Source organism: Erythrolamprus reginae, chromosome Z (assembly GCF_031021105.1).
Source record: "Erythrolamprus reginae isolate rEryReg1 chromosome Z, rEryReg1.hap1, whole genome shotgun sequence".
In the NCBI taxonomy this organism is placed as follows: Eukaryota; Metazoa; Chordata; class Lepidosauria; order Squamata; family Dipsadidae; genus Erythrolamprus; species Erythrolamprus reginae.
This window is the reverse complement of record NC_091963.1, coordinates 60582250-60607320: the sequence shown is the minus strand read 5'-3', so window position 1 is coordinate 60607320 and position 25071 is coordinate 60582250. Positions and strand designations below refer to the sequence as shown.

Below are 25071 nucleotides of genomic sequence, written 5' to 3'. Positions count from 1 at the left end.
ATTTGGTTCCTGATTATGAGTCGTCGCTGATTGGCATGAGTCTGCATATTCTTGTTTCCATAATTGGTACATCCGTCTTTGATATCCAGGTTTTTCAGGCTCCGAGTTGTAATAACACTTCATGATTGTGCAATTCTCTAACATTGAGAATTTCTGCTGCTTTTTTATTTGTAAGCTTTGTTTGTTTTGTTCCTGTAGCTCACTTGTCAATGGCTGCCCAGGTTCCACAGCAGCCACCGCGGTCCTTTTTATCCTGGGCGGCGACTGAGCCAGTATGGACTTCTTTTTGTTTTGTCTCTCCATTAGTTTAAATGGGTTAGGTACGTTTAGTCTGGCTCCTCTGCTTTGACCACTCCGGCAAGGTTAGATCTACCAGTAGTTTACAGTACCACTGACGCAGCTCTCAGCTTCATTGAAGCACACACGGCCCACTACCACGACAAGGCATACCCATTAGTGGGGTTATTATTATTATTATTATTATTATTATTATTATTATTATTATTAATATTAAAGTTTTCGGGGTTTGGTAGTGCATTGGAGTCAGGTAGTGCATTCCAGGAATTAATCACTCTATTGATGAAGTCATATTTTCTGCAGTCAAGTTTGGAGCAATTTACATTTAGTTTGAATCTATTACATGCTCATTTATTGCTGTAGTTGAAAGTGAAGTAGTTATTAACAGGAAGGACATTTTGGTATATGATTTTATGAACTACATTTAGATCAGTTCGGAGGTGACATAGTTGTAAATTGTCTAATTCTAGTAATTCAAGTCTGGTGGAATAAGATATTTTGTTGCAAGTAGAGGACTGAATGACTCTTCTTGTGAAATATTTCTGGACTCTCTTGATTGTATTAATGTCTGATATGCAATGTGGGTTCCATACAGGTGAGCCGTGTTTTAGAATTGATCTAACAAATGTTTTGTATGCTCTGGTTAGTAATGCAATGTTGCCAGAGAAGAAGCTACGTAGGATTAGAGATTAACAACTCTTAGTGCTTTTCTCCCATGTGGGAGGAGTCAATAGCTAGGATGGGTTGTCCTCACTTGTCAGACGATAGAACAGAGTCACAAAACTTTAGATAGGATCCGCCCTTGCCTGATAGTCCCAGTTTAGTGACTCGGTCCTCAGTTAAAAGACGTGGCAAATAGGTCTTCCACCCAACTGCTGGTTCCTATATCAGAAGTTTATATTGCTTCTCAGTCCAGTGGCATTGATGACAGGGCTCTCCAGCCAAGTCTGCCACTGGGAGATATTAGGCTTCATGCCTTTTCCTCCTTTTTGTACTCGGTAAATCTCATCCAGTTCTTTAATTATTTCTTGCGGGTCCATCTGGAGAATCTCCGCCAGTGTTTCCATCATCTTAGCTCCTAAATCCACATCTTTTTCTTCTGTGATGTTTCTTCTCTTAATTTCTCGTTTTGTAGATCTTTTTGCATTTCTATTTCTAAATGTTTTAATCTTCTAAATGTTTTAATTTTATATTCATTCAATTTTTTATCTTTAGATTTTTTTAGTTTTAGCTGAGTATGCTATTGTTAGCCCTCTTATATATGCTTTCGTGGTATCCCAGATATTCTGAATTGTAGTGTCATTGTTCCAATTGTCCTTAAAAAATAATTTAAGTTCTTGTTTAATGTAATTAATATAATTTTGTTCTTTTATCAATACTTGGTTTATGGACCATCTGTGGTGTTCTTTCCTTGGTTCTTTTATTTTTATTGATATTGGATTATGGTCCGCCCATAAATTTGGACCTATTTCAATGTCTTGAATGAGTTTCCCAATTTCTTTGTCTGCCCAAATGATGTCTATCCTTGACCAGGATTTCTGAGGTGGTGAGTAAAAGGTGTATTCTAAATCTTGAGGGTGTCTCTCCCTCCATATATCTGAAAGTCTATATTCTCTCACCATCTCAAGAAATTCAACTGGTAGGGTTTTCCTCTCCTTAGATTTTTTAAAATTGTTTTGTAATCTTTTTGGATATCATATACCGCATTATAATCTGCAATAATACATATATTTTCCCTTTCTATCTGTCTTGTAAATCGTACATGTACTTCTCTTGGTAGTCTGTGGTTTTTTGCATAGTTTGTCTGGATCCTGTATGTCTCATCAATACAATTTTTCACCTCCTCAATTTCAATTTGTGTGTTTTCACTTATTAGTTCTGCTATTTTATTAAATAAATCTTCATCTGCATTCTCCGGAATATTTTGGAAGCGGAGGAATTGTGCCAATTTCTCCATCTCTAGTACTGCAATTGAGGCCTCCAGCTCTTTATTGGCAGGTCTTAGTCTTCCCTCTGCTTCTCCTCTTTTATCTTCTATTTTTCTTGTGTCTGTCTCTAATTTTTGAATTCTTTGTTCATGATTAATTATAATTTCTTGTATATTCTCCATTCGGTTCTCTAAACCTTCAATTTTGTCTGACATTTTTTCAAAGTTCTTATTTGTTTCTTCCTGGTTCTGTTTTATTGTTTCTTGCATTGCTGATGCAGATTCCTGGCTCCGTACCATAAATTCCTGGATTAAATTTAATGATGCTTGTATTGATTGAAGAGATGTTTTTTCCACTGTCGCCATTTCTATATTGGATTTTGTATTAACTATAGGAGGGGTTCCAGGTGTAGATTTCTTCTGGTATTTAGAAAAGTTCGTTGACATACTTAACTTTCTGTCTAGAAGTTCTTAAAATTTCCCTATATTTGTCTTGAAATTAGTCTATAAATGATATAATCAGCGGTATTGACTAATTATGGAAGGAAATAGTAACTTTGTTTTGGGAGATCAATCAATCCGACTTGTCAGATTTTTCAGAATTATCACAGTTCTAAACTTATCAAATATCAATCAATAATTAATAAATAAATTTATAATGAATACCAACTTTAAAATTTCTAATTTTATATCTATATATATCTATCTTAATTAGTCAGTAAATATATATAGTAAATAAATCAGTAAATATCAGTAAAAATCAGTAAATATATCAATAATCAGTAATAGTTAATAACAATAAATGATTTACTTCAAAATTATTTTTTCTTAATATGGCTAACTTAATATATATTATTCTATTATATGGTATATAAATGAAAGATTGTTCAGGACGTATATTATGTTTACTATAATCACTATATATATAATTAACCAGTTAACACCTTACTATTTTACTATCTTAATCACACAATTAATTTTCCCGTAGTTCAACTCTCGGGGGGGGGGGGGGACTCAGATTATAATTAAACAGAAGTAATATAAAAATAAAAATAGAAGAATGAAAAGAAAGAAAAAATATAAACAAACCAACTAACAGATAAACAATTAAAATAGGATAAATAATAGAAGGGAAAAGTAAGAGGGCAAACAAGTGGGGCCAGGGAGAGGAGGAGAAAAGGGGGAGGGGTGGGGGAAGAACAGGGAAGAGAAAGAGCAGAGATTTACAATTAAACAGCAGCAATCAAAATTAGATTTTCAAACTACACATAGATGCTTAAATTATCCAGATACTTTTAAAATTAGAATTATTATTATTAATATTCATTATAACTTGTAAATTATACATTTATAGAAGTTTCTAGGTTCTTGATCAGTTGTTTTGTGGTGTTTAACAGTTCAGTCTATGTCTCTATACAGCAGTAGTAGTGTTTCTGGATTACTATAAGTGCCAGTTTCAGTCTCTAATGTTCTTTCCTGTAGAAAAAGAATGGCGTCTCCCGTCTTTCAATCACGTACATACAAGTTTACACTTCCTCTCCCAAATCTTCTCACTTTACCAAATCAAGCCAAACCTTCAAGCTTTCATGATCTTTCACGATCTCCACTAATTCCGGATCTGTCACGTCTCCCACGTCTCACAAGGGCAACTCAGGAAACTTAGGAAATTCAGGAAACTCAACAGATGTATCAGGGTCTCGGTTCTTTCCCCACTGATTCCCCCTTTCTCCTCACTCTCCTCACCCCTTTGCTGTCATTTCACTTGATCTTTCCTCCAACTTCTGGTCTCGATCTCGGTCTCCGCTCTCCAATCTCCAATTTCCTGTCTCGGTCTTAGTCGTCCTCACATCCTCGACCCCCGAACCGACTGCCCAGCTGTTCTCTGATCGGCCTCTGCTATTTCCTCCGTAGGATCCGTCTTCACCAACCTTCCTTCGACCACCAGTCACTTCCTGCCCACCATCAACAACTTCCTTTTACCTCTCTGGACTTTGGAATGCTCCGCTCTCTTTGATCGCCAACAGTTCAAAATAGAGAGACTGCCTATTTTCTTTCTTCTAACCTCTTTTCCCCTTTGATTTTATTATAGTAGTTTGATAAGGACCGCTGTTGCCGTTGCTCCTTTTTTTGCTTCCCAGATGTCAGCTCAGTGCACCAAGCCTTTGGGCCGGAGTTAAAACTCCAACTTTTTTCCCCGCCCAAACATGAGGGTTTCGCCACCTGCAGTGGGGGGTCGCACCCCACCCACTGTCGGACACTTCCCCTTACTCTAACTCTCTTCTCTGGGAAGAATTGTCTCCAAAAATATGGTTTTTCGGCGAAAAATCTCGAGTGTAAGCCAGGAGCTACTAGCTTGCACGTCGCTTCAGCTTGGCCCCACCCCGGAATTTCTTTTTTTCCCATCTGGATGTCTCATTTTCTCATTCATGTGCTTTAATTATTTTTAACTTCCATCCATTCATAAAATATCCACCAGATTTTGTAATATTCTGAATCTTCTTTATCTTTAAGTCTTAAAGTAAGTCTATTCATTTCAGCACAATCCATAATCTTCCTTATTATTTCTCTTTCTTATTCAATTTTCAATTTTGTACATAAACAATTCTAGCCACCATTACTATATAAACAATTAAATAAATTTCTTCTGTATTGAAATTTTTTGGTAAAAAAATTAATTCAATAGTCCTTTTCAGTATCTTCTCAATCCAGTGTTGAATTTCTTTCCAAAATCTTTGTGCTTCCATACAAGTCCACCACATGTGATAAAAATGAATCAAGTACACCACTACATTTCCAACATTTCATCAATCTATTCTTAAACATTTTTGCTAATCTCTCTGGTGACATTGTCATTTTGTGATTTCTCTCCTATAATTGCTGCCATGTATCCAGGGGTGGGCTGCTGCCCAGATAGGGGAAGAACGCAGTGGGGTAGCAAAAAAGGAGCTCCACCCCAGAACACCCAATTTGCACTGAAAGATGTGGAAAGAAAATGCAGGCGTCCTACATAAGCCACACCCACAGGGTGGTAGTAAACATTTTGGTGGCCCTTCACTGCATGTATCTATATCTATTGTATGGCCTATATTCCTCATACACTTAATCATGGTATCTTTAATTTGTTTAAATTCTAATTCAATTGTTAACAGATAATTGTAGGATTTTTTACTCAAATTTTCATCTAAACCAAATAAAATTTCATCCAATTTTGTTTTTTAAAAGTTGAAAATTTTTGTTTTCGAATCTTTGTCATTTCCTGTTTGTAACTTAATACACTTATACCAATGTAACTTTATGCCTTGTTTATCTAGTTCTTCCATTGATTTTAGCTTTTTTGTCTGTGCTATTTTTTCATTATATCTTATATTATTATTCCAATCTGTTCTACTGGGGTGAGTCAAGGCTTCTTTGGTAAAATACAAAAAGGTACTTTAATATAGTGTTTACTTTTCATTTTTTTTTCAAATTGAAAATAACAAATTCCTTATACTATGTCTTTGGAACTACCTACGTATTTTTTGTGTCTCATACCACACAAATGTGTGCCATCCTATCTGTAAATCATGTCCTTCTAACTTCATAAATCTTTTATTTCTCAATATTATCCATTCATTGCTGTAGCTTGAAGTAAACCTCCCAACTTGGGAGTCCAAAACCCCCTCTCATTCTCTTGTAGCATTTTAAAGCTAATTCTCATGGCATGATATGTTTTTGATAAACCTATACTGGCTTTTTATTATGGCTTTGTTTGTCTCTAGGTATTGAGTTCAGGCTGATGAGTCTGTGTTTTCCTGAATCTGTGTTTTCCTTTTAAAGATGGGAATGACATCAGTACCTTTCCAGACCTCTGGCATTTCCCCAGTCTTCCAGTATCTTTGGAAGATATGGTTCAGGGGTTCTGAAATCACATCTGCAGTTCTTTCAAAACTTTGGGATGTAATCCATCTGGTCCCAGTGATTTAAACTCAGGGGGACAGTTGATCACTTATCATTTTCTTATCTATTTTAACTTGTGTTTCTAATCTGTTTTTTTTCCCAGTACTGTTTTTGATAGGTTGAATTGTTTTTCCCCTTTTTGTAAAAATGGATGCAAAAAATGAATTACGTACTTCTGCTTTCTCTTTCTCATTTTGAGCGTTAGCTTTCCTCACTTTATCTTTGCAGGCCTGGCTTATTTGCTTACATTCTTTCTTAGTTATGTGCCCCTCTTTCTACTTTTATATTTGTCCTTTTTGTCTTTCATTTATCAGAGATCTTTCTGCAGCCATTCTGATTTCTTTTGAGAGCTGTCATTTCTCTTCTTCATTGGTATTGTGAGAAACTGGGCTTTTATAATTTCAGTTTTCAAAATTTCCCAAGTTTTTTGAATTATTTTCACCTTGAGGATTCTCATCCATGGAATATTTTCCAAGCTCTTAAGTTTATTGAAATTAGTTCTCTTAAAGTCCAAGACTATTTTATTCTGTTGCTTGTGCTTGCATAATGTTGAATTCCAATACTACATGATCACTCTCTCCCAAGCTTTCTGTAGCTTCAACACCTCCTATAATTTAATCTCTGTTAGTGAGAATTAAGTCCAGTATGGCATGTCTCCTTGTTCCCTTCTCTACTTTTTGGGAGACAAAGTTTTATTTATTTTGTATTTGTTTGTTTGTTTTGTCAAGTATGTATTGGTGGTATACAACAGTATAATAATATTCATATACATGATACTAATAAAAAAGAAACATTAGGACAGGGGACGGAAGGCAGGTTGGAAGGGGATGGTGCACCTATGCACGCCCCTTGACAAAGTTGTCTGCTAGGTTTCCAAGAACCTGTTTGATCTTCCACTTGTTGTAGAATTTGTCTGCCAGTTGATGCCAGGATAGTTGAAGTTCCCCATTACTATTGTGATGTGCTTCCTACATAGCTTAGTTAACTAACTAGCAAAAACTAATCTATGTCCTCTGTTTATTTAGTTGGGTAGCCTACAGTGGGGGGAAATTATTTAGTCAGACACCAATTGTGCAAGTTCTCCCACTTAAAAAGATGAATGAGGCCTGTAATTTACATCTCAGGTAGACCTCAACTATAAGAGACAACATGAAAAAACACAGAAAATCACATTGTCTGATTTTTAACTAATTTATTTGCAAATTATGGTGGAAAATAAGTATTTGGTCACCTACAAACAAGCAAGATTTCTGGATGTCACAGACCTGTAACTTCTTCAAGAGGCTCTTTATTACCTGTAGTAATGGCACCTGTTTGAACTTGTTATCAGTATAAAGCACCTGTCCACAACCTCTAAATTCCACTATAGTGAAGACCAAAGAGCTGTCGAAGGACACCAGAAACAAATTGTAGCCTGGCACCAAACTGGGAAGACTGAATCTGCAATAGGCAAGCAGCTTGGTGTGAAGAAATCAACTGTGGGAGTAATAGGCTCCACGCAAGATCTCACTCTGTGGGGTCAAAACTGCAATAATGGTGAGCAAAAATCCCAAAACCACACACAGGGTGAAACCTAGTGAATGACCTGCAGAGAGCTGGACCAATGTAACAAAGGTTACCATCAGTAACATACTACACAGCTAAGGACTCAGATCCTGCAGTACCAGACGTGTCCCCCTGCTTAAGGCAGTACATGTCTTGACCCATCTGAAGTTTGCTAGACAGCATTTGGATGATGCAGAAGAGTACTGGGAGAATGTCATATGGTCAGATGAAACCAAAGTAGAACTGTTTGGTTGAAACACAATTCGTCCTGTTTGGAGGAGAAAGAATGCTGAGTTACATCCAAAGAACGCCATACCTACTGTGAAGTATGGGGGTGGCAACATCATGCTTTGGGGCTGTTTCTCTGCAAAGGGACCAGGACAACTGATCCATGTACATGAAAGAATAAATGGGAACATGTATCATGGGATTTTGAGTGCAAACCTCCTTTCATCAGCAAAGGCACTGAAGATGAAATGTGGCTGGGTCTTTCAGCATGGCAATGATCCCAAGCACACCACCAGGACAACGAAGGAGTGGCTTCATAAGAAGCATTCAAGATCCTGGAGTGGCCTAGCTAGTCTCCAGATCTCAACCCTATAGAAAACCTTTGGAGGGAGTTGAAAGTCTGTGCTGTCTCTCATAGTTGAGGTCTATCTATGATGTTAATTACAGGCCTCTTTTATGTACACTGAGAGCATATGCACAAGACAAATTCCTTGTGTATCTAATCACATTTAGCCAATAAAGAATTCTATAAAGAATTCCATTCTAAATTTGTCTTTTGTAGGATCTTCCCAGGTATTGATGTTAGGCTGATAGATCTGTAATTTTCTGGATCCACCTATCCACCCCTTTAAAATCACATTAGCTCTTTTCTCATCCTCTGACAATTCCATAGTGCTCCCTGATCTCTGAAAGATATGGTTCAATGTTCTGAGATAATACCTGCGAGCCCTTCCAGAATTCCAGGATGTAATCCATCTGATCCTAGTGATTAGAACTCTTCTAGGGTGGATAGGGTATCTTAACATTTTCTTGCCTATTTTAATTTGTATTAATAATCTGTCTTTTATGGTTCTGTTTTTGGGAGGTTGGCCTATTTTGTTTTATTTTTGCATGAAGACAAATGCAAAGAATTAATTAAGCAGTTCTGTTTTCTCCCTGCTGCTTATCATTTCTTTGCCTTTCCCCTTCTTTAATGGGCCAATTGTTTCCCTTACTGTTTTTTTTTTACTTGTTGAAAGAACCTTTAATTAGTTTTGATATTTGCACAAGTCTTAGTTCATTCTGAGCCTTATGTTTCCTGACTTCATCTTTGCAGGTTCAGGCTATTTGTTGGTATTCTACTTTACTCTTTTCATTTTTGGGTCTTTATCACAGATGCTGGTTTCTTCTTGGATTTCTTGTTTTTATTTTTTCAGTGGTATTGTGCTAGATTGGCTAATTAGCTTCATTGTTCCTAGCTTAGTCCTGCTAACAATTACTGTTAGCATGACTAAGCTAGAAATAACAAAGATGTGTGTGTGTGTGTGTGTGTGTGTGTGTATAACATATTTTGCTGATAATGAAAAGAAAGAGAGACTACTATAGATCTATTTCGGGCATATTTGCCTTCATCACATAGCCATACCCTTACTGGGATTTGAATCTGGGGCCTCTGCCTTGTAAGGCAAAGACCTTAGCCATTACACTACAGGCTCATCTTCTGTATCAGCTTATACCAGGGAAGGATTATGTGTAATTTTTTTGTCAAGTCACTCTGGTATATTGAAGGAGCATCACAGCTTTCTTTTTTGCCTCTCAGCCTCACTAGGGGCCATATTCCAAGGCAGATAAGCTTTTTATAGCCGACAACTATAATCTATAAGTGTAACATATTTTTCTGATAATGAAAAGGAAGGGATACTACTATAGATCTATTTTGGGCTTATTTGCCTTCATTAGGTAGCCACACCCCTACTGGGATTTGAACCTGGGGCCACTGCCTTGTAAGGCAGAGATCTTAGCCATTACACTACAGGCTCATCTCCTGTATCAGCTTGTACCTGGGAAGGGTACATACATACAAACATGTATCTGCTTGTACATACATGTATGTATGTATGTATGTATGTATGTATGCATGTATGTATGTATGTATATGAAGGTCTTGGCATATTTCGGTTTCTTCCCTTGTAAGTTTCAGAGATTCCTGGCAACGTTTCGACAAGGTCCCAATCATCATCTTCAGATTGGTGCTTTTTGGCCTTGTGCTAGGATGATAAAGAAATAGAGGGAGACTAGGATAGATCTATTTCGAGTTTTTAAGCTCTTATCAGCTAGTCATACCCTTATAGGATTTTTATCAGTGGAGCCAGGGGGAATTTAAATATTTTTCTGTCATGTATGTATTGAAAAAGTTTGTATGGAGGAAAAAAAAATTACTCCAAAAATGTTTTTCTGTCAAGTCATATATACATATACAGTGGTACCTCGTCTTACAAACTTAATTCGTTCCGTGAGGAGGTTCATAAGAAGAAAGGTTTGTAAGATGGAACAATGTTTCCCATAAGAATCAATGTAAAAGTGAATAATTCATGAAGCCCATTAGGAAAATCCAAAACATTAAGGCTTTTTTTAAAAAAGCAGCAGGACAAAGCTGAGGGGAACGGAGTGGGGAGAGGGACAGCGAGAGGTGGCAAGAGGTGGCAGTCCCAACGAAGCAAGGTGAAAAGAGCCTCTCTTGAGCTCCATGAGTCCCTGCCTCCCATTTTTGTCCACCCCACTGTGCTCATTTCCCCCACAACTTTCTCCTCTCTTGAGTTCTGAGAGCTGAAGATTTTAAAAATTAAAGTTTTGTATATAAAAATGTGTGACCATGGTATGAACTCTCCTTTTGTGACTGATTAAAAGTTTTTCCAGTGACCTTTGTAGCAAGAAGCAGAAGAGTAAAACAAACAGTTAACTATTGTTGAAACTTGTGATAAATGGTAAGCAAGAATAGATAATCTACTATTGTTTGTGTCCCATCTTGAAAGACAGGAAACCAAAAATACCTGCATGTAGCTTTTTAGGTTAGGATAAGGGGATAGGAGAGATGCACATATCTTGTAACCCAGTATATCAGATTAGCTGACGTACCTGGGAGCAGTCTGTGTTAGGGTATAACTAATCTGCATTTTGTTTCTGTAAATGTGCATCCTTGGGATGACACCTGTTTTGCAAAACACTTGGGACAGTAGAGAGATTACTGTGCCCAAATAAAACTTCTTTCCTTCTCCGAATCCTTCTTTGTCTGATTATTTCTTTTTAGAAATTTCAGCGAAAAGCTCTATAAATCCCTGCCTCCCGTTTTTGTCCTCCCGCACTGTGCTAATTTTCCCCACACCTTTCTCCTCCCTTGAGCTCCATGAGTCTTTCCCTCCCATTTTTGTCCCCCCTCTGCTCATTTTCCCCACACCTTTCTCCTCTCTTGAGCTCCATGGGTCTTTCCCTCCCGTTTTTGTCCCCCACTCTGCTCATATCCCCCACACCTTTCTCCTCTCTTGAGTTCCATGAACCTTTCCCTCCCATTTTTGCCCACTCCACTCTGCTCATTTCCCCCACACCTTTCTCCTCTCTTGAGCTCCATGAGTTTTTCCCTCCCATTTTTGTCCCCCCTCTGCTCATTTTCCCCACACCTTTCTCCTCTCTTGAGTTCCATGAACCTTTCCCTCCCGTTTTTGCCCACTCCACTCTGCTAATTTTCCCCACACCTTTCTCCTCTCTTGAGCTCCATGAGTTTTTCCCTCCCATTTTTGCCCACCCAACTCTGCTCATTTACCCCACAACTTTCTCCTCTCTTGAGTTCCATGAGCCTTTCCCTCCCGTTTCTTCCCACCCCACTCTGCTCATTTTCCCCACACCTTTCTCCTCTCTTGAGTTCCATGAGCCTTTCCCTCCCGTTTTTGCCCACCCCACTCTGCTCATTTTCCCCATGCAGTTTGGAAGGGGGGAGTTTGTTACTGGGGTTCAAAGCAGCACTGGCAAAAAATGAAGGGAATCCCAGGGAGAGGAGCCTCAGGGAAATCCCAGCAATGCAAGAATGGAGCGCTTTGGCAAGGGAAGTTCGGAGGCGTGGATTCCCAGGGAAATTCCAGTGCTTCGGGGCACCTCAGCAGTGGCTGCTCAGGTTCTTAAGGAGAAAATAGTTTGGAAGAAAAGGCAAAAAAAATTTAAACACTGGGTTCGTATCATGAAAAGTTTGTATGAAGAGGGGTTCGTAAGACGAGGTATCACTGTATCTGTTTGATTTCTATACATCTGGTTTTCACACTGACTGACTATGAGAAGTTGACCAGCTATCGCATGGAAGGAAGAAAATATTCAAAATGAAATTGACTGATCTGAACGGATTTGATTTGATTTGATCTGATTGTTCTGTTTGATTTGATTGAAAACACATTGGACAATATAACTTGAAATTAAACACTTTAAAGAATTCAGAAAACACTAAAAATTATTAGCACTTATAAAAAAGAGGAAGAGGATGTGTATTTTTTCTCCAATAAAATTATAAACTATAAAAAGAAATGAGTATGCATAATGAATTGGAATTATTAATATTTTAACCTTATTGGGGTTTATTATTGGAATATATATATATATTTTTAGGACTATTCTTTATATATATATATATATAATCTACGAAAACATATATATATATATATATATATATATATATATATATATATATATATATATACCTAGACCGTCATATGAATATATATGTATGTATGTATGTATGTATGTATGTATGTATGTCACATGGGTTTTTTTTTGCTGAATTTGAAAATTGAGGGAGACTAGGATAGATCTATTTCGGCCTTATTTTGGCCTCATCAGCTAGCCATACCCTCACTGGGACTTGAACCTGCAACCTTTGCCTTGTAGGGCAGAGAATTAACCTCTAGGCTACAGTATCCAATCCCTTCAGCTATTCAATAGCTATCCTACAGTATCCAATCCCTTTACATATATATATATGTAACTATTACCTCATATGTTCAAAATTCATTCCACTTTATACAAATAATTAAAAAACAAAACCTACAACCCGATGACCTACTTGTAAGTTTTGATGTCGTGTCCCTGTTCACACAAATACCTATTAAAGAAGCCTTGACAGCTATCCAGGACAAACACAAACCCCCCAAATATATCCTAGACCTTACCAACCACTGCCTGACCAATACATACTTCATCTATAATGAACAAAGATATAAACAGATAGAGGGAGCCCCCATGGGATCACCTCTCTCACCTGTCATCGCCAACCTCTATATGGAATATTTCGAAAATAATGCATTAGAGCAATCCAAATACAAACCTAAACTTTGGCTGAGATATGTTGATGATACCTTTGTAATTTGGCCACATGGTAAAGAAAAACTAGACAATTTCCTCACACATCTCAACAGCCTACACCCCAAAATACAGTTTACTATGGAAACAGAAATCAATGATCAACTTCCCTTTCTAGATGTACTGGTCTATAAAAAACCCAATGGCAGCCTAGGACATACTATCTACCAAAAGAAAACCCATACCAACCGTTATCTAAATGCACACTCACACCACCACCCCGCACAAATCACCTCAGTGGCCAAAACTCTCATCACCAGAACCAAACGCTTAGCTGACCATGAGCACTTAAAAACTGAATTGAACAAACTCAAAGATGTATTAATTTCTAATGGATTCAAAGAGAAAACAATAACAAACCTAATCAAAAAAGAGACACCCCCCAAAAAACAAGATCAAGAACAGGACAATGGCACCACCATCCTTCCTTACATCAAAGGCACCACGGATAAAATTAGTAAAATTCTGCACAAACATAACATCAAAACTTCATTTTGCACCAACCAAAAAATATCTAATATCCTAAGGAGCCCCAAAGATAAAATCCAATTGGAATACCAAGGAATCTATGAAATCCCTTGCAAAACATGTGCAGCCACATACATTGGACAAACTAACCGAAGAGTGAGCCAACGCATAGCAGAACATGTGAATGCAGTCAAAAAAGAAGAAAAGACCTCCTCCCTTGTCCAGCACATTAAAAAAACAGGGCACGAAATTGACTTTGAAAAAACTAAATTACTCCACAAAACAGAGAATTTATACAGAAGAATTGCTCTAGAAGCTATAGAGATTGAGAGGAGACCCCTTTGCATAAATAAAAGAGATGACACGTCCCAACTACCAGAAATTTGGAAACCAGCCTTAAACAAAAAAAAACACTTCATAATAATCAGCATGTCAATCCTTCTAATAATTATGATTTTAGAAATTTGATATTTGGAAATCAGCCTTAAACAAAACACTTCATAAAAATCTCCATGTCATTCCTTCTAATAATTATGATTACACCAACCAATCAGATCACTGAAACATAATCACCCAATCTATTTGCTACATTCAAAACAAATCTCCACCCCCACACTATATACTAGGAAGAAATGACAGTTGCTAACATTCCATTTTACAACAACACAAAGATTGGAACTTTAGCCTGATGATGGTGAATGTGATTTCGCCGAAACGTCGCATAAACATGCAAAATATTACACAGGGCAAAACCCGAACTCAGAACAATCTACATATATATATATATATATATATATATATATATATATATATATATATATATCCAACAGAAAGAATATATATATATATATATGTTTTCGTAGGGAAACAATCAAGTAGCCTGCAAGCTCCAACTACTCAGGATATCACGCCTAATCTACAACCATTAACTAATCAGAATACCTCAGCTACATCAACAACCCCAGATGTTACCCCACTGACTCACCAGGAAGTTTCTACACAGCAGGCAATTGCTGAGCCATCAAACCACACCCAGCCACCAGTATTTATAGAAGGAAGGCAGCTCAGGTCTTGCAGTGTTCGCCCTAGAACAAGGACAGAAACACCAGCCTGAAGATGACCAGTGGGACCTCGTCGAAACGTCGCCAGAAATTTCCAAATCCTACACGGGAAGAAACCCGAATATATCAAGCTATTGAATAGCTGAAGGGATTGGAGATAGATATATGTATATGTATATGTATATGTATATGTGTGTGTGTATGTATGTATGTATGTATGTATGTATGTATGTATGTATGTATGTATATGAACAAGGCCGAAATGGGACCATCCTAGTCTCCCTTAATTTTAAAATTCCAGCTAAAAAAACATTTGACATATATATATGTCACCCCGCACAAATCACCTCAGTGGCCAAAACTCTCATTACCAGAACCAAACGCTTAGCTGACCATGAGCACTTAAAAACTGAATTGAACAAACTCAAAGATGTATTAATTTCTAATGGATTTGAAGGGAAAACAATCACAAACCTAATCAAAAAAGAGACACTCCCCAAAAAACAAGATCAAGAACAGGACAATGGTACCACCATCCTCCCTTACATCAAGGGCACCACAGACAAAATTAGTAAAATTCTGCACAAACATAACATCAAAACTTCATTTTGCACTAACCAAAAAATATCTAATATCCTAAGGAGCCCCAAAGATAAAATCCAATTGGAATACCAAGGAATCTATGAAATCCCTTGCAAAACATGTGCAGCCACATACATTGGACAAACCAACCGAAGAGTGAGCCAACGCATTGCAGAACATGTGAATGCAGTTAAAAAAGAAGAAAAGACTTCCTCCCTTGTCCAGCACATTAAAAAAACAGGGCACGAAATTGACTTTGAAAAAACTAAATTACTTCACAAAACAGAGAATTTATATAGAAGAATTGCTCTGGAAGCCATAGAAATTGAGAGGAGCCCCCTTTGCATAAATAAAAGAGATGACACGTCCCGCCTACCAGAAATTTGGAAACCAGCCTTAAACAAAAAAAACACTTCATAAAAATCACCATGTCAATCCTTCTAATAATTATGATTACACCAACCAATCAGATCACTAAAACATAATCACCCAATCTATTTGCTACATTCAAACCAAATCTCCACCCCCACACTATATACTAGGAAGAAATGACAGTTGCAAACATTCCATTTTACAACAGCACGAAGCTTGGAACTTCAGGCTGATGATGGTGAATGTGACTATTTTGGATATATCTTTTTTTATTATAAATTTATTTATTTATCAGATTTGTATGCTGCCCCTCTCCTCAGAGTATCTGATTTATGGTGATAAATAAAATAGGAGGAAGGGGGGGAAGGAAAGGGGAAGAGAGATATTGTTGTGGTTGGCTCTGGCCCAGCTTCTGCCCCAAGGAATGTGGAGGTGGATGCAGGGGAAACATCAACATATCATAGGCCTGTTTTATTGCCGACAGAGGCAGGTAGTGCATTTTCCTCGGACGAAGAAGAAGGTAGGGGTGACTTGGAAGAGGGGGGCTTGGCACACAACCCAGGAAGCCAATCTCCATTATCTTTGGTTGATTCGGATGAGGAAGTATTAGACCCACGCATGCGCAGAATTATGCATAGAAGAGACCAATTGCAGAAATATTACAGGAGATAAGAGAGGCCACCTGTGCTTTGGTGGGGCTCCAGTAATTAGAGCTGCTGATATAAATAGCAGCGTGTTGGTTTGGCCGTTGTGGAAGATTATCTGATCGTTGTTCATCAGGACTGTGCCTTGCTGTTTCCGGATTTTGTTTGTTGATTTTTCACGACTTTGAAAGCAAAGCAGAGCAAAGTGTGTGTGTGTGTTTCACTTGGTGAAAGAAGAAGGGCTGTGACGGTTCTTCACAGCTGCTAGCTAAGTACTTAAAGACTGATTAAGGGGATTGTACAGACTACCAGATTGTTTTGGGACGAATGCTCTTTGCAATATAAAAAGGGTGCTTTGTTTCTTTTGAATTTTTGTGATAAAGAACATTGTTTTTGAACTTTCAAGCATGTGTGTTGGAAATTTGTACCCTTGAATTTTCGGGAGACTCTTACCATAGAGCCAGGCAGAACAGATATAGTATAGTATCCCATAAAAATAATATGGAATAATAATTAGCATTAATTATGTTAGGCATCATAGGGAAAGACAGATGAAATAAGGAAGAGTTAAACTGAATAGATTAGAGAAGATTATCACACTAAGTTTGATAGTGGAAGATATATAGAATTAGAGAAAATATATAGATTAGGGAAATATATAGATTAAGGAAGATTATTGCACTGCTTTTAGCAGCGAAAGCAATTAGAATAGGGAAGATTATTGCACTGATATGACAGTGACACATAGATTAGGGAAGATAATCACACTGGGATTGGCAGTGAAATTTATAGATTAGGGAAGATTATCGCACTAAGAATGGCAGTGGAAAATATCTAGATTAGGGAAGAATATAAATACACTGGTCTTTCTAATGAAGATACTTTTTGCACAAATAATGGAATAATATGATTCATATTGATTTTGATTCATTAAAGCAGAAATGATATATTGATATAATGAAAGAAAGAAATGAATTGAGTAGGAAATATATGTTAAAATTTCTAATAACAACACTTTCTCTTGTGCATATTGACATTGTTATAATGAGATTAAGATACGATATGAATGGTGTTTCTTTTCTCTTTTTTTCTTTTTTCTTTTCCTTCCTTGATTTTAAAGAGAAGTAAATTTGAATATTTCTTTTGTTAAGGGCAGCTACAATAAAATGAGGGTTTTTAAATAAAAGCAGGAATGAGTTTAGTAAGAAAGCTGGAAATGGACTGAAGCATGAAGGCACAGCTATGAAAAACAGCAGATAGCCATGAGAAATCTAGATAGCTATAGCACTTTAAATGCAAATGAAGGCGAAGAACAATACCTAAAATCTGGATGTTAGTATTTGGAAAGGAGTTAGCACAGGATGAATGATATATACCTAATTAATTAATAATTAATAATTAATTTAAATATTGGATTTGTTTACATTGTATGGCGATTGCTGTGAGCCGCCCCGAGTCTGCGGAGAGGGGCGGCATACAAATCTGATTAATAAATAAATAAATACCTGAATAAATTGGATAAATAATTAGAAAAATTTGATTAATTTGATTAAGAATTTGGCATTTCATATTATATTGTATTATATTTTAATTTGAGGTATGTAAATTGAAATCTCTGTAAGGTGTGAAAAACAATAAAAAAAATTATACACCCCCGCCCCGAAAAAAGAAAATGTAACTGGATAACAAAATTAGAAAAAAACTTTTGCAACTTTTTTGATGATTGATCCCTTTTTTTGATGATTGACCAGCTCCCTTCTTAACCAGGGGTGGAACCAACTTCCCCCAGAGATTAGAATTGCCCCCACCCTCCTTGCCTTTCGTAAGCTCCTTAAAACCCACCTCTGCCATTAGGCATGAGAGAACTCTACAATTTATGCATGGTATGTTTGTATGTATGTTTGGTTTTATAAATAAGGGTTTTTTAGTTGTTTTTTAGTATTGGATTGTTACATGCTTTTTTAATCACTTTTGTTAGCTGCCCCAAGTCCACGGAGAGGGGCGGCATACAAATCCAATAAATAAATAAGTAAATAAAAATACCACATTTTATTATTCTTCCTTCCTTCCTTCCTTCCTTCCTTCCTTCCTTCCTTCCTTTCTTCTCAACAACCTTGTTGGAGACTAGCCTATAGTCCTTCAATTCAGCTGGATTCAGGGATGGTTTCTTGAGGAGGGGTCGCACAACTGCCTCCTTCAACCACTGTGGAAATGACCCCTCACTCAAGGAAGCATTAATTAACACCTGGATCCAGCTGCATATCACCTCCTGACTGGCCGACACCAGTCAGGAGGGGCATGGGTCCAGTAGGCAGGTGGAGGAGCTCACAGCTCCCATGACCGTGTCCACTTTCTCAGGGGTTACCAAGTCAAACTCGTCCCAAATGATGGAACGAAGACCTTACCCTGTCACCTCAGTTTGAATTGCCCAATTGGAGTCCAGATCATTCTGAATCTGAGCGACTTTATCTGCAGGAAACTGAACAAATTCCTCAGCTCTGCCTTGCAAGAGTTCCACCGCCTTCATCTTATTCACCAGGGAGTGGGTGGCTGGGTGAAGAATATGCAGATGCAATAACAGTAACATATGCAGACTTTGCCGCTTCTATCGCCACAAGGTAAGTCTTAATATAGGCCCTTACCTGTGTTCAGTCAGACTCAGAGTTACTAGCCCTCCATTCTTGTTCTAAGTATCTCTTCTGGCATTTCATCCCCCAGAGTTCCTCGGTAAACCAAGGAGATCTACTAGTCTGCTACCTTGGAGAGGCTACAAAGGCGCAATCTGGTCCAGAGCTCCTGATGAGGCTTTATTCCATTCTGTCACTAGAGACTCAGTCGGACTATGGACAAATGAGTTGGGAATATCCCCAAGCTCCCTCTGAAACCCTTCTAGGTCCATTAGGCACCTGGGGTGGAACCTCCTAATCGGCTATGCCTCCCTGTGATTGGGGATTGGTCGGTTAAAGTCCAGCCTTAGGAGGGAATGATCTGACCATGGCAAGAGTGTGATGACTGTACCCCTTAAAACCAGATCATTTTTCCACTGTCCCAAGAAAAATACTAAGTCAAGAGTGTGTCCCCTCTATGGGTTGGACCCTAGATTACTTGGGTCAGATCCATGGTTGTCATGAAAGCCATGAACTCCTGCGCCACTTCCAAGGTTTCACCAGGCAACGGTAAAGTCCCCCAGGAACGCAAGCCTGGGGAACTCCACCGCCAACCAAGCTACCACCTTGAGTAGCACAGGCAGGCTATTGGAACATAGCTGGAAGGCAGATATGTTAACAGCAAGCCAACCTAAACCCCTAAATCCAACCTCAAGAGGAGACTCACACCTGGCAATCTCAAGAGCAGGTACCCTGCAAGGGCTTAGAGTCTCCCAGATGATGACAGCTACTTCTCCACCATTTCCCTGGTGTCGTAGCTGATGCAAGACCAGAAACACTTCTGGGCACATTTCTGAGAGAGGAACATTTCCCTCGGATCCCAGTCAGGTTTCAGCCATACAAGACAGGTCAGTCCCCTCCCTCAGAGTAAATCTCAGATCAAGGGGGCCTTGTTGGCATCCGACCTGGCATTGAGTAGCAGCAGCCTGAGACCAAGGCCCAGACTACATCTGACACCAGTTACACAGAATGACACCAAGGGGCCAGAACAAGGAATCGCTTTCAAATAGCAAATTCTCATTCCCCAGAAGTGGCCTACCCCTCAGTTCCCACCATAACTGTCCCTCCCAGTAACGAATGTAATGTCCCAGCTCTCCACCACACCCAAGGTCACTCTCCCATCTTTATTGGTCATCCAACATCTCAGCCTGCTGGCCATTCCCTATACAACTCTCGCTACTCACACACTCAACATATAAAAATTATCTACCACCCCCACCCACAACCCACAACTCCATTCCAATAAATATACAATAAAATAAAAAATAATATAAAACCTCCCTTCTGCAATATATTTCTCAATACATTAAACAACCACTCATTCAATCTCACAGCATACATCTTCAAACACATACACTCCTTAATTTAAGCGAATATTCTATTGAGTTAATATAAAATATTAAAAAGTGGATTTAAAATATAAAACAGTATAACATAGTATAAACCAGCAAAAGCACAATTGATTTGAGTCAGGATCAGGGGTGGGCTACTGCCCAGATGTGGGGGAACGCAGTGGGGTAGCAAAAATGGAGCTCCACCCCAAAGCACCCAATTTGCACTGAAAGATGTTGAAAGAAAATGCAGGGTGTCCTGCACAAGCCACACCCACAGTGTGGTAGTAAAAAATTTGGTTGCTCTTCACTGGTCAGGATATAAGATATTATAACTCTTGTTCAGCCTAGTATAATCTCAGTTCATCAATATGAGAGAATAATACGTCCTTCTTTAAAGACCTGAGAAGTCCCAATTTATTTATCTGAGAGTCCTGAATTAAAAAATGTCTATTCTTAGCATCGTCTGTAAAACTGCATTAAGTAGACATAATCAGCATTGCATCTTTTTCTTCTTTGTGTCTTGATATACTGAATTACTTTATGTCTTAAATTATTTTGTGTTCCTTCAGCAATCTGAGATTGTTTAGGCCATATTTACTTGCTAACCTTTTTTTTTAATTCCGTGTGAAGTCAACTTGCCTCAATCATTGCCTTAGTCCATTCCTTCCCCTTGATGGAGAATGTATGTAAAAAAAATATTTCCTCATTGCTATTTTTCAGGTTTATATTATCAGTCACAAGAATAGACTGAATTTCTGGATATCAACATCCAGGGCCGCCATCAGGAATTTTGGGGCCCCATACAGCCTAAGCGTCTGCCCCCCCCCCCGCCATTTTAAAACTACTTTATTTTGCGACATACCAATTATGTATTAAATTTACCTTTCACAAAAAAAAATTAAACCCTGCCACTACAACAAGGTACACTTGTTTGACAGATTAATAATATGTTAATAACACAGAAAATATATTCAAGTGACATCAAGATATTACATACATATAAATAAATAAATAACCAGAACAGTGCAAATACACCAAATTAACAAAATATTATTAATTTTGCCATCAACAATATTAAAAGCAGCAACAAGATGGCACAAAGGATAAAGACAAAATACTCCTGCATCACACTAGAAAAATATTTGTTTTCACAATAATACCAATAAATAACAGGTAACCAGAAGATAAATTATATGCAATAATGTTTAAAACTATACATAAACTCCACCATAGGTGTAAAAAAAGGTCAACCCTTTACAGATAATTAGCGCCTATTAAAAAATACACCTAAAAAAATTGGAAATATCTTGCGGTAGCATAATCAAAGGGGAAAAAAACAAAACAAATAGGATCACCAAATATTGCCCAATTAATCCAATTACAAACCTAATTACTAATTCCTTTATATAAAAAATTAAAAATAAGAAAGTTAAAAAAATAGAATTAAATCTATAAAAAAATAAGAACACAAAGAGATATAAACAGAAAATAGAAAATTACACTAAGTAGATAAGGTAACTATGAATATAAAGACACAACAGGATGAAAAGAAAATACAAGAAAAAGAAAAGCACAGTGCAAGAAAAAAGAAGAGAAAGACGAGAGAAGAGCAAAAAAACCTTCCCTCTTCTTCTCATTAACCTCTCCACCTATCTCCTTATAGCATTTTCCAAAGTTTGCAAAATTTTAAAATTGCTTTATAAAAAAGAACATATTCTCATGTATAATCAAATCCATATTATGAAGCAAATGTGCAAAAAATCCAAGATTTTTTCTCATACATGTACCTGCTACTAAGTTCCATAACTTAATATATTTAAGCTTTTAAATGTGTAATGTATGTCTCCTAACAAATAGCATGTCCGTGGCTCTAAGAGCAACACCTTTTCTTTCTCTTTTCTTCTTTCTTCTTCTTTTCCTAGGATGTTATCATATCTATTAAACATATGGTGAGATATTACTGTGTATGCATTTAACATAATTTAGAATGTAAAATAACAAACTCCCGCTTCAGATCTTCTCTGCACAAGTCTCAGAATATGATGTAGTTATTTGTTTTTTTAAAAGTCCTAATCCTTAGCTCTACACAGCTTCTCCTTTGCATATTCAAATCTTCCTATTTCCCACAATGCTTGCTTCTCGAATCCAGGATGGTGTTTGCTTCTCGAATCTAAAATGGCGAGATGGCTCCAAAAAACATGTCAACTCCAAAGCAACACATCTTTTCCTCACACTTAGAAGGGAAAAATTTCGGAAAAAACCCTAATACCATAATCAAAATGTATACCAAATTAGCTCTGATCCAAACTTCATGTTTAACAGCTATGAAGCTCTTCAGGCAGAATAGAGAAAATTAGGCATTTTTGCTGATCTGTGCTCTAGCCTGCTCCTGATTGTAACAATTTTGCAACTGAATCCAATTAGCTTCCTTAGCACTCGCACCGGGGCCCCTCATTTTTCAATTTGGCCGGGGCCGTGACGCCAGTACCGGTAATACTGCCCTATCGGCGGCCCTGTCAACATCTCGTGATGGCAGATAAGCTCTTCATTCTGTCAGCCAAAAGTGATAATAATTTTTGTTACTGACCAAGCAGATTTAGATTTTTCTTACAATTTGGCCAAGTTATAAGAGTCCTGATTGATTTGTAGTCAAACTATTTATTTTAAAATGCTTCTTTTAAAAATGTATAATAGAATATGGTGACCTGTATATGTAGCGTAACTTTAAGTAAGGACTGTTTTGATTATTTTTGAAAATATGCTTGAAACTAAGAATGGGTAATTATATTTAGATTTATGAACCTTAACCTTGATTTCTCCATCAATTGTAATATGTTGCTATACTTGTTCAGTTCTGTTCTGTTTATTTTAAACATTATTTTAATGTTTAATTTTTTGTGCTGATCATCATAAAGATTGAATGAATGAATGTTTAGATTTTTAGATGCAGAACAATAAACAAAGCTATGGCAAAGGATTAGTTATTGTTATATCAAGTATACTTTCACAGAGATTTCTTCTCAGAGACATCAAAAGTGAAAGACTTTATGCTATTCATATATTTAGTATATACAAGCTTCTCCGAAACATTTAAACCAAATAGCAAAATACATATATTAAATTAAATAGTCAAAATAGTGGATTAAATATATACTTTAATTGTTTGTCAGCTTTTGTACATGTTCCATACATTTATGTATAGATATTGACTCCCCCCCCAATATTATCCTCAACCAAGAGAAAATTCAGCTAAATTTATATATTTCTGTAATTCATTTATTTCATTGGGAAAATTAAACATATTCTTAATTTTTTTTTTCACTTCATTTTCTTCCTCTTATGCTTAATTTCTTGGAATATGCTTCATTTTGCAACTTATTTTGTTTTAGCCTGCATTACTTTGATTTTCCATTGCTCTATGTAATTCAGTCAAAGGAAAATGGACAATTTAACTATCTGTCAAAAAAAAGAAAAAATTATATTTTTCTTTATAATTTTAAATAACATTTAATTGATATTGAGAAAACACTTTTTCTATATACTTAGTACTGCATGAAAATACCTACCTTACTTATTATAGCCTAAATTGTTACATATGTTTGAGACTCTCAGAGCCTTTCAGCATAGAATGACATTCCCAAATGGTTAAATTCCAGCTGGTATTGCAGGTGTTCAGTACTTAAGAGATGTTTCAAAGCTGTCTGTCTAAGCTGTAAAAAAGATATTAACAATCATCCCTTGATACTAATTCTACAATCAAACTGTTATTATTGTCTACTATTCTTTTCTCCTGTTATCTCAACATTCTTGTACTTTTTATGACAATTGTAACAAGTTAAACTTATAGTTGAGTTTGATTATATTTGTATCTAGCTTCCTAAAGTACATAAGGATCCAAGCAGAAATAAATAAAATCCACCCCATTCTTTGAGACATGTGGATTTACTATCTTTAGTTCTCATTGCATTTTTCCAGTTAAAATTTATAAAGAATTTGAGGGTTTTTATGATCTTGGCATCTTAACATGCAGAAAACAACTGTCATCAAGATAAATATTTCATATGGAGAGGAGCGTGGCCGTTGCTGTGATGAGACGGCATCCCTTGCGCTCCTGCGGGGGGATGCCAAATCCCCTCTGTTTGGGGGCACCGATTCCTGTTTGGATCGGTCTGGAACTCCCCTTTTTTGGGGATGGCATTCCATGTGGTGGGCTGAAAACCGACTTCGACCGGCAGTGGGTGAAATGGCCTCGGCCGCCATAGTCGCGGCGGCTACATGCTAGAAAAAGATAAACAAAGCATCAGGAGTCATCTGGAAGGAGATGAAAGAGAGAAAAGAGCATTGTGCTGGAGAGAAAAGAGCATTGTGTGGAAAGGTGAGCTGTTTTTCCCAGAAGAAAACCTTGATACCGATTTTTCTAATGTTTTTACTTTTAAATTTATGTTAGAGCAAAGTGTGGAAGCAGCCGTACTATCAAAGGTTTTTTTTAAAAATTGAACACTAAATAGCTTTTAAATTAGTCAAAATCCATGCATTACATATTTGCTTTGCGTTTGAAATTTTGGAATTAAAATTTAATTTTGGAGACTATCGAAATTTAATCTTGGAAAATTCTGAAAGAAGTGAAAGGAATCGAAGGCTGCTCTGAATTTTTGTGTTGATGACATTTCTTGGCGAGGCTGAAGTAGTAGTCAGTTGGATTTGTTATTCTTTCTTCACTGACTATGACCTTCACGAGATGGAGCTGAGCAGATTGTTGCCATAACAGGTGATAAGGAGCAGCTAGGAATTTGCTGAGAACCAGAAAAAAATATTACTTATTTGAACTTTATTTCATTTTGGAAGGAGTAAAAG

General features: G+C 37.1%; 2 protein-coding genes across 2 annotated transcripts in view; one reads left to right on the top strand and one right to left on the bottom strand.

Annotated features, from left to right (window-relative positions):
- The window catches only part of CNTNAP2 (contactin associated protein 2), a 653718-nt gene that overhangs the window by 233574 nt on the left and 395073 nt on the right, over window positions 1-25071 (top strand). The window lies entirely within an intron of this gene.
- Window positions 23355-25071, bottom strand: part of CFAP141 (cilia and flagella associated protein 141) — a 33336-nt gene continuing 31619 nt past the window's right edge. Inside the window, exons 4-5 of the mRNA XM_070766816.1 lie at window positions 23784-23927; window positions 23355-23673 (exon numbers count right to left, since the gene is read on the bottom strand). Of these exons, the coding sequence (XP_070622917.1) occupies window positions 23826-23927 (102 nt within the window). The 3' untranslated portion in view covers window positions 23355-23673; window positions 23784-23825. The remainder of the gene's footprint in view (window positions 23674-23783; window positions 23928-25071) is intronic.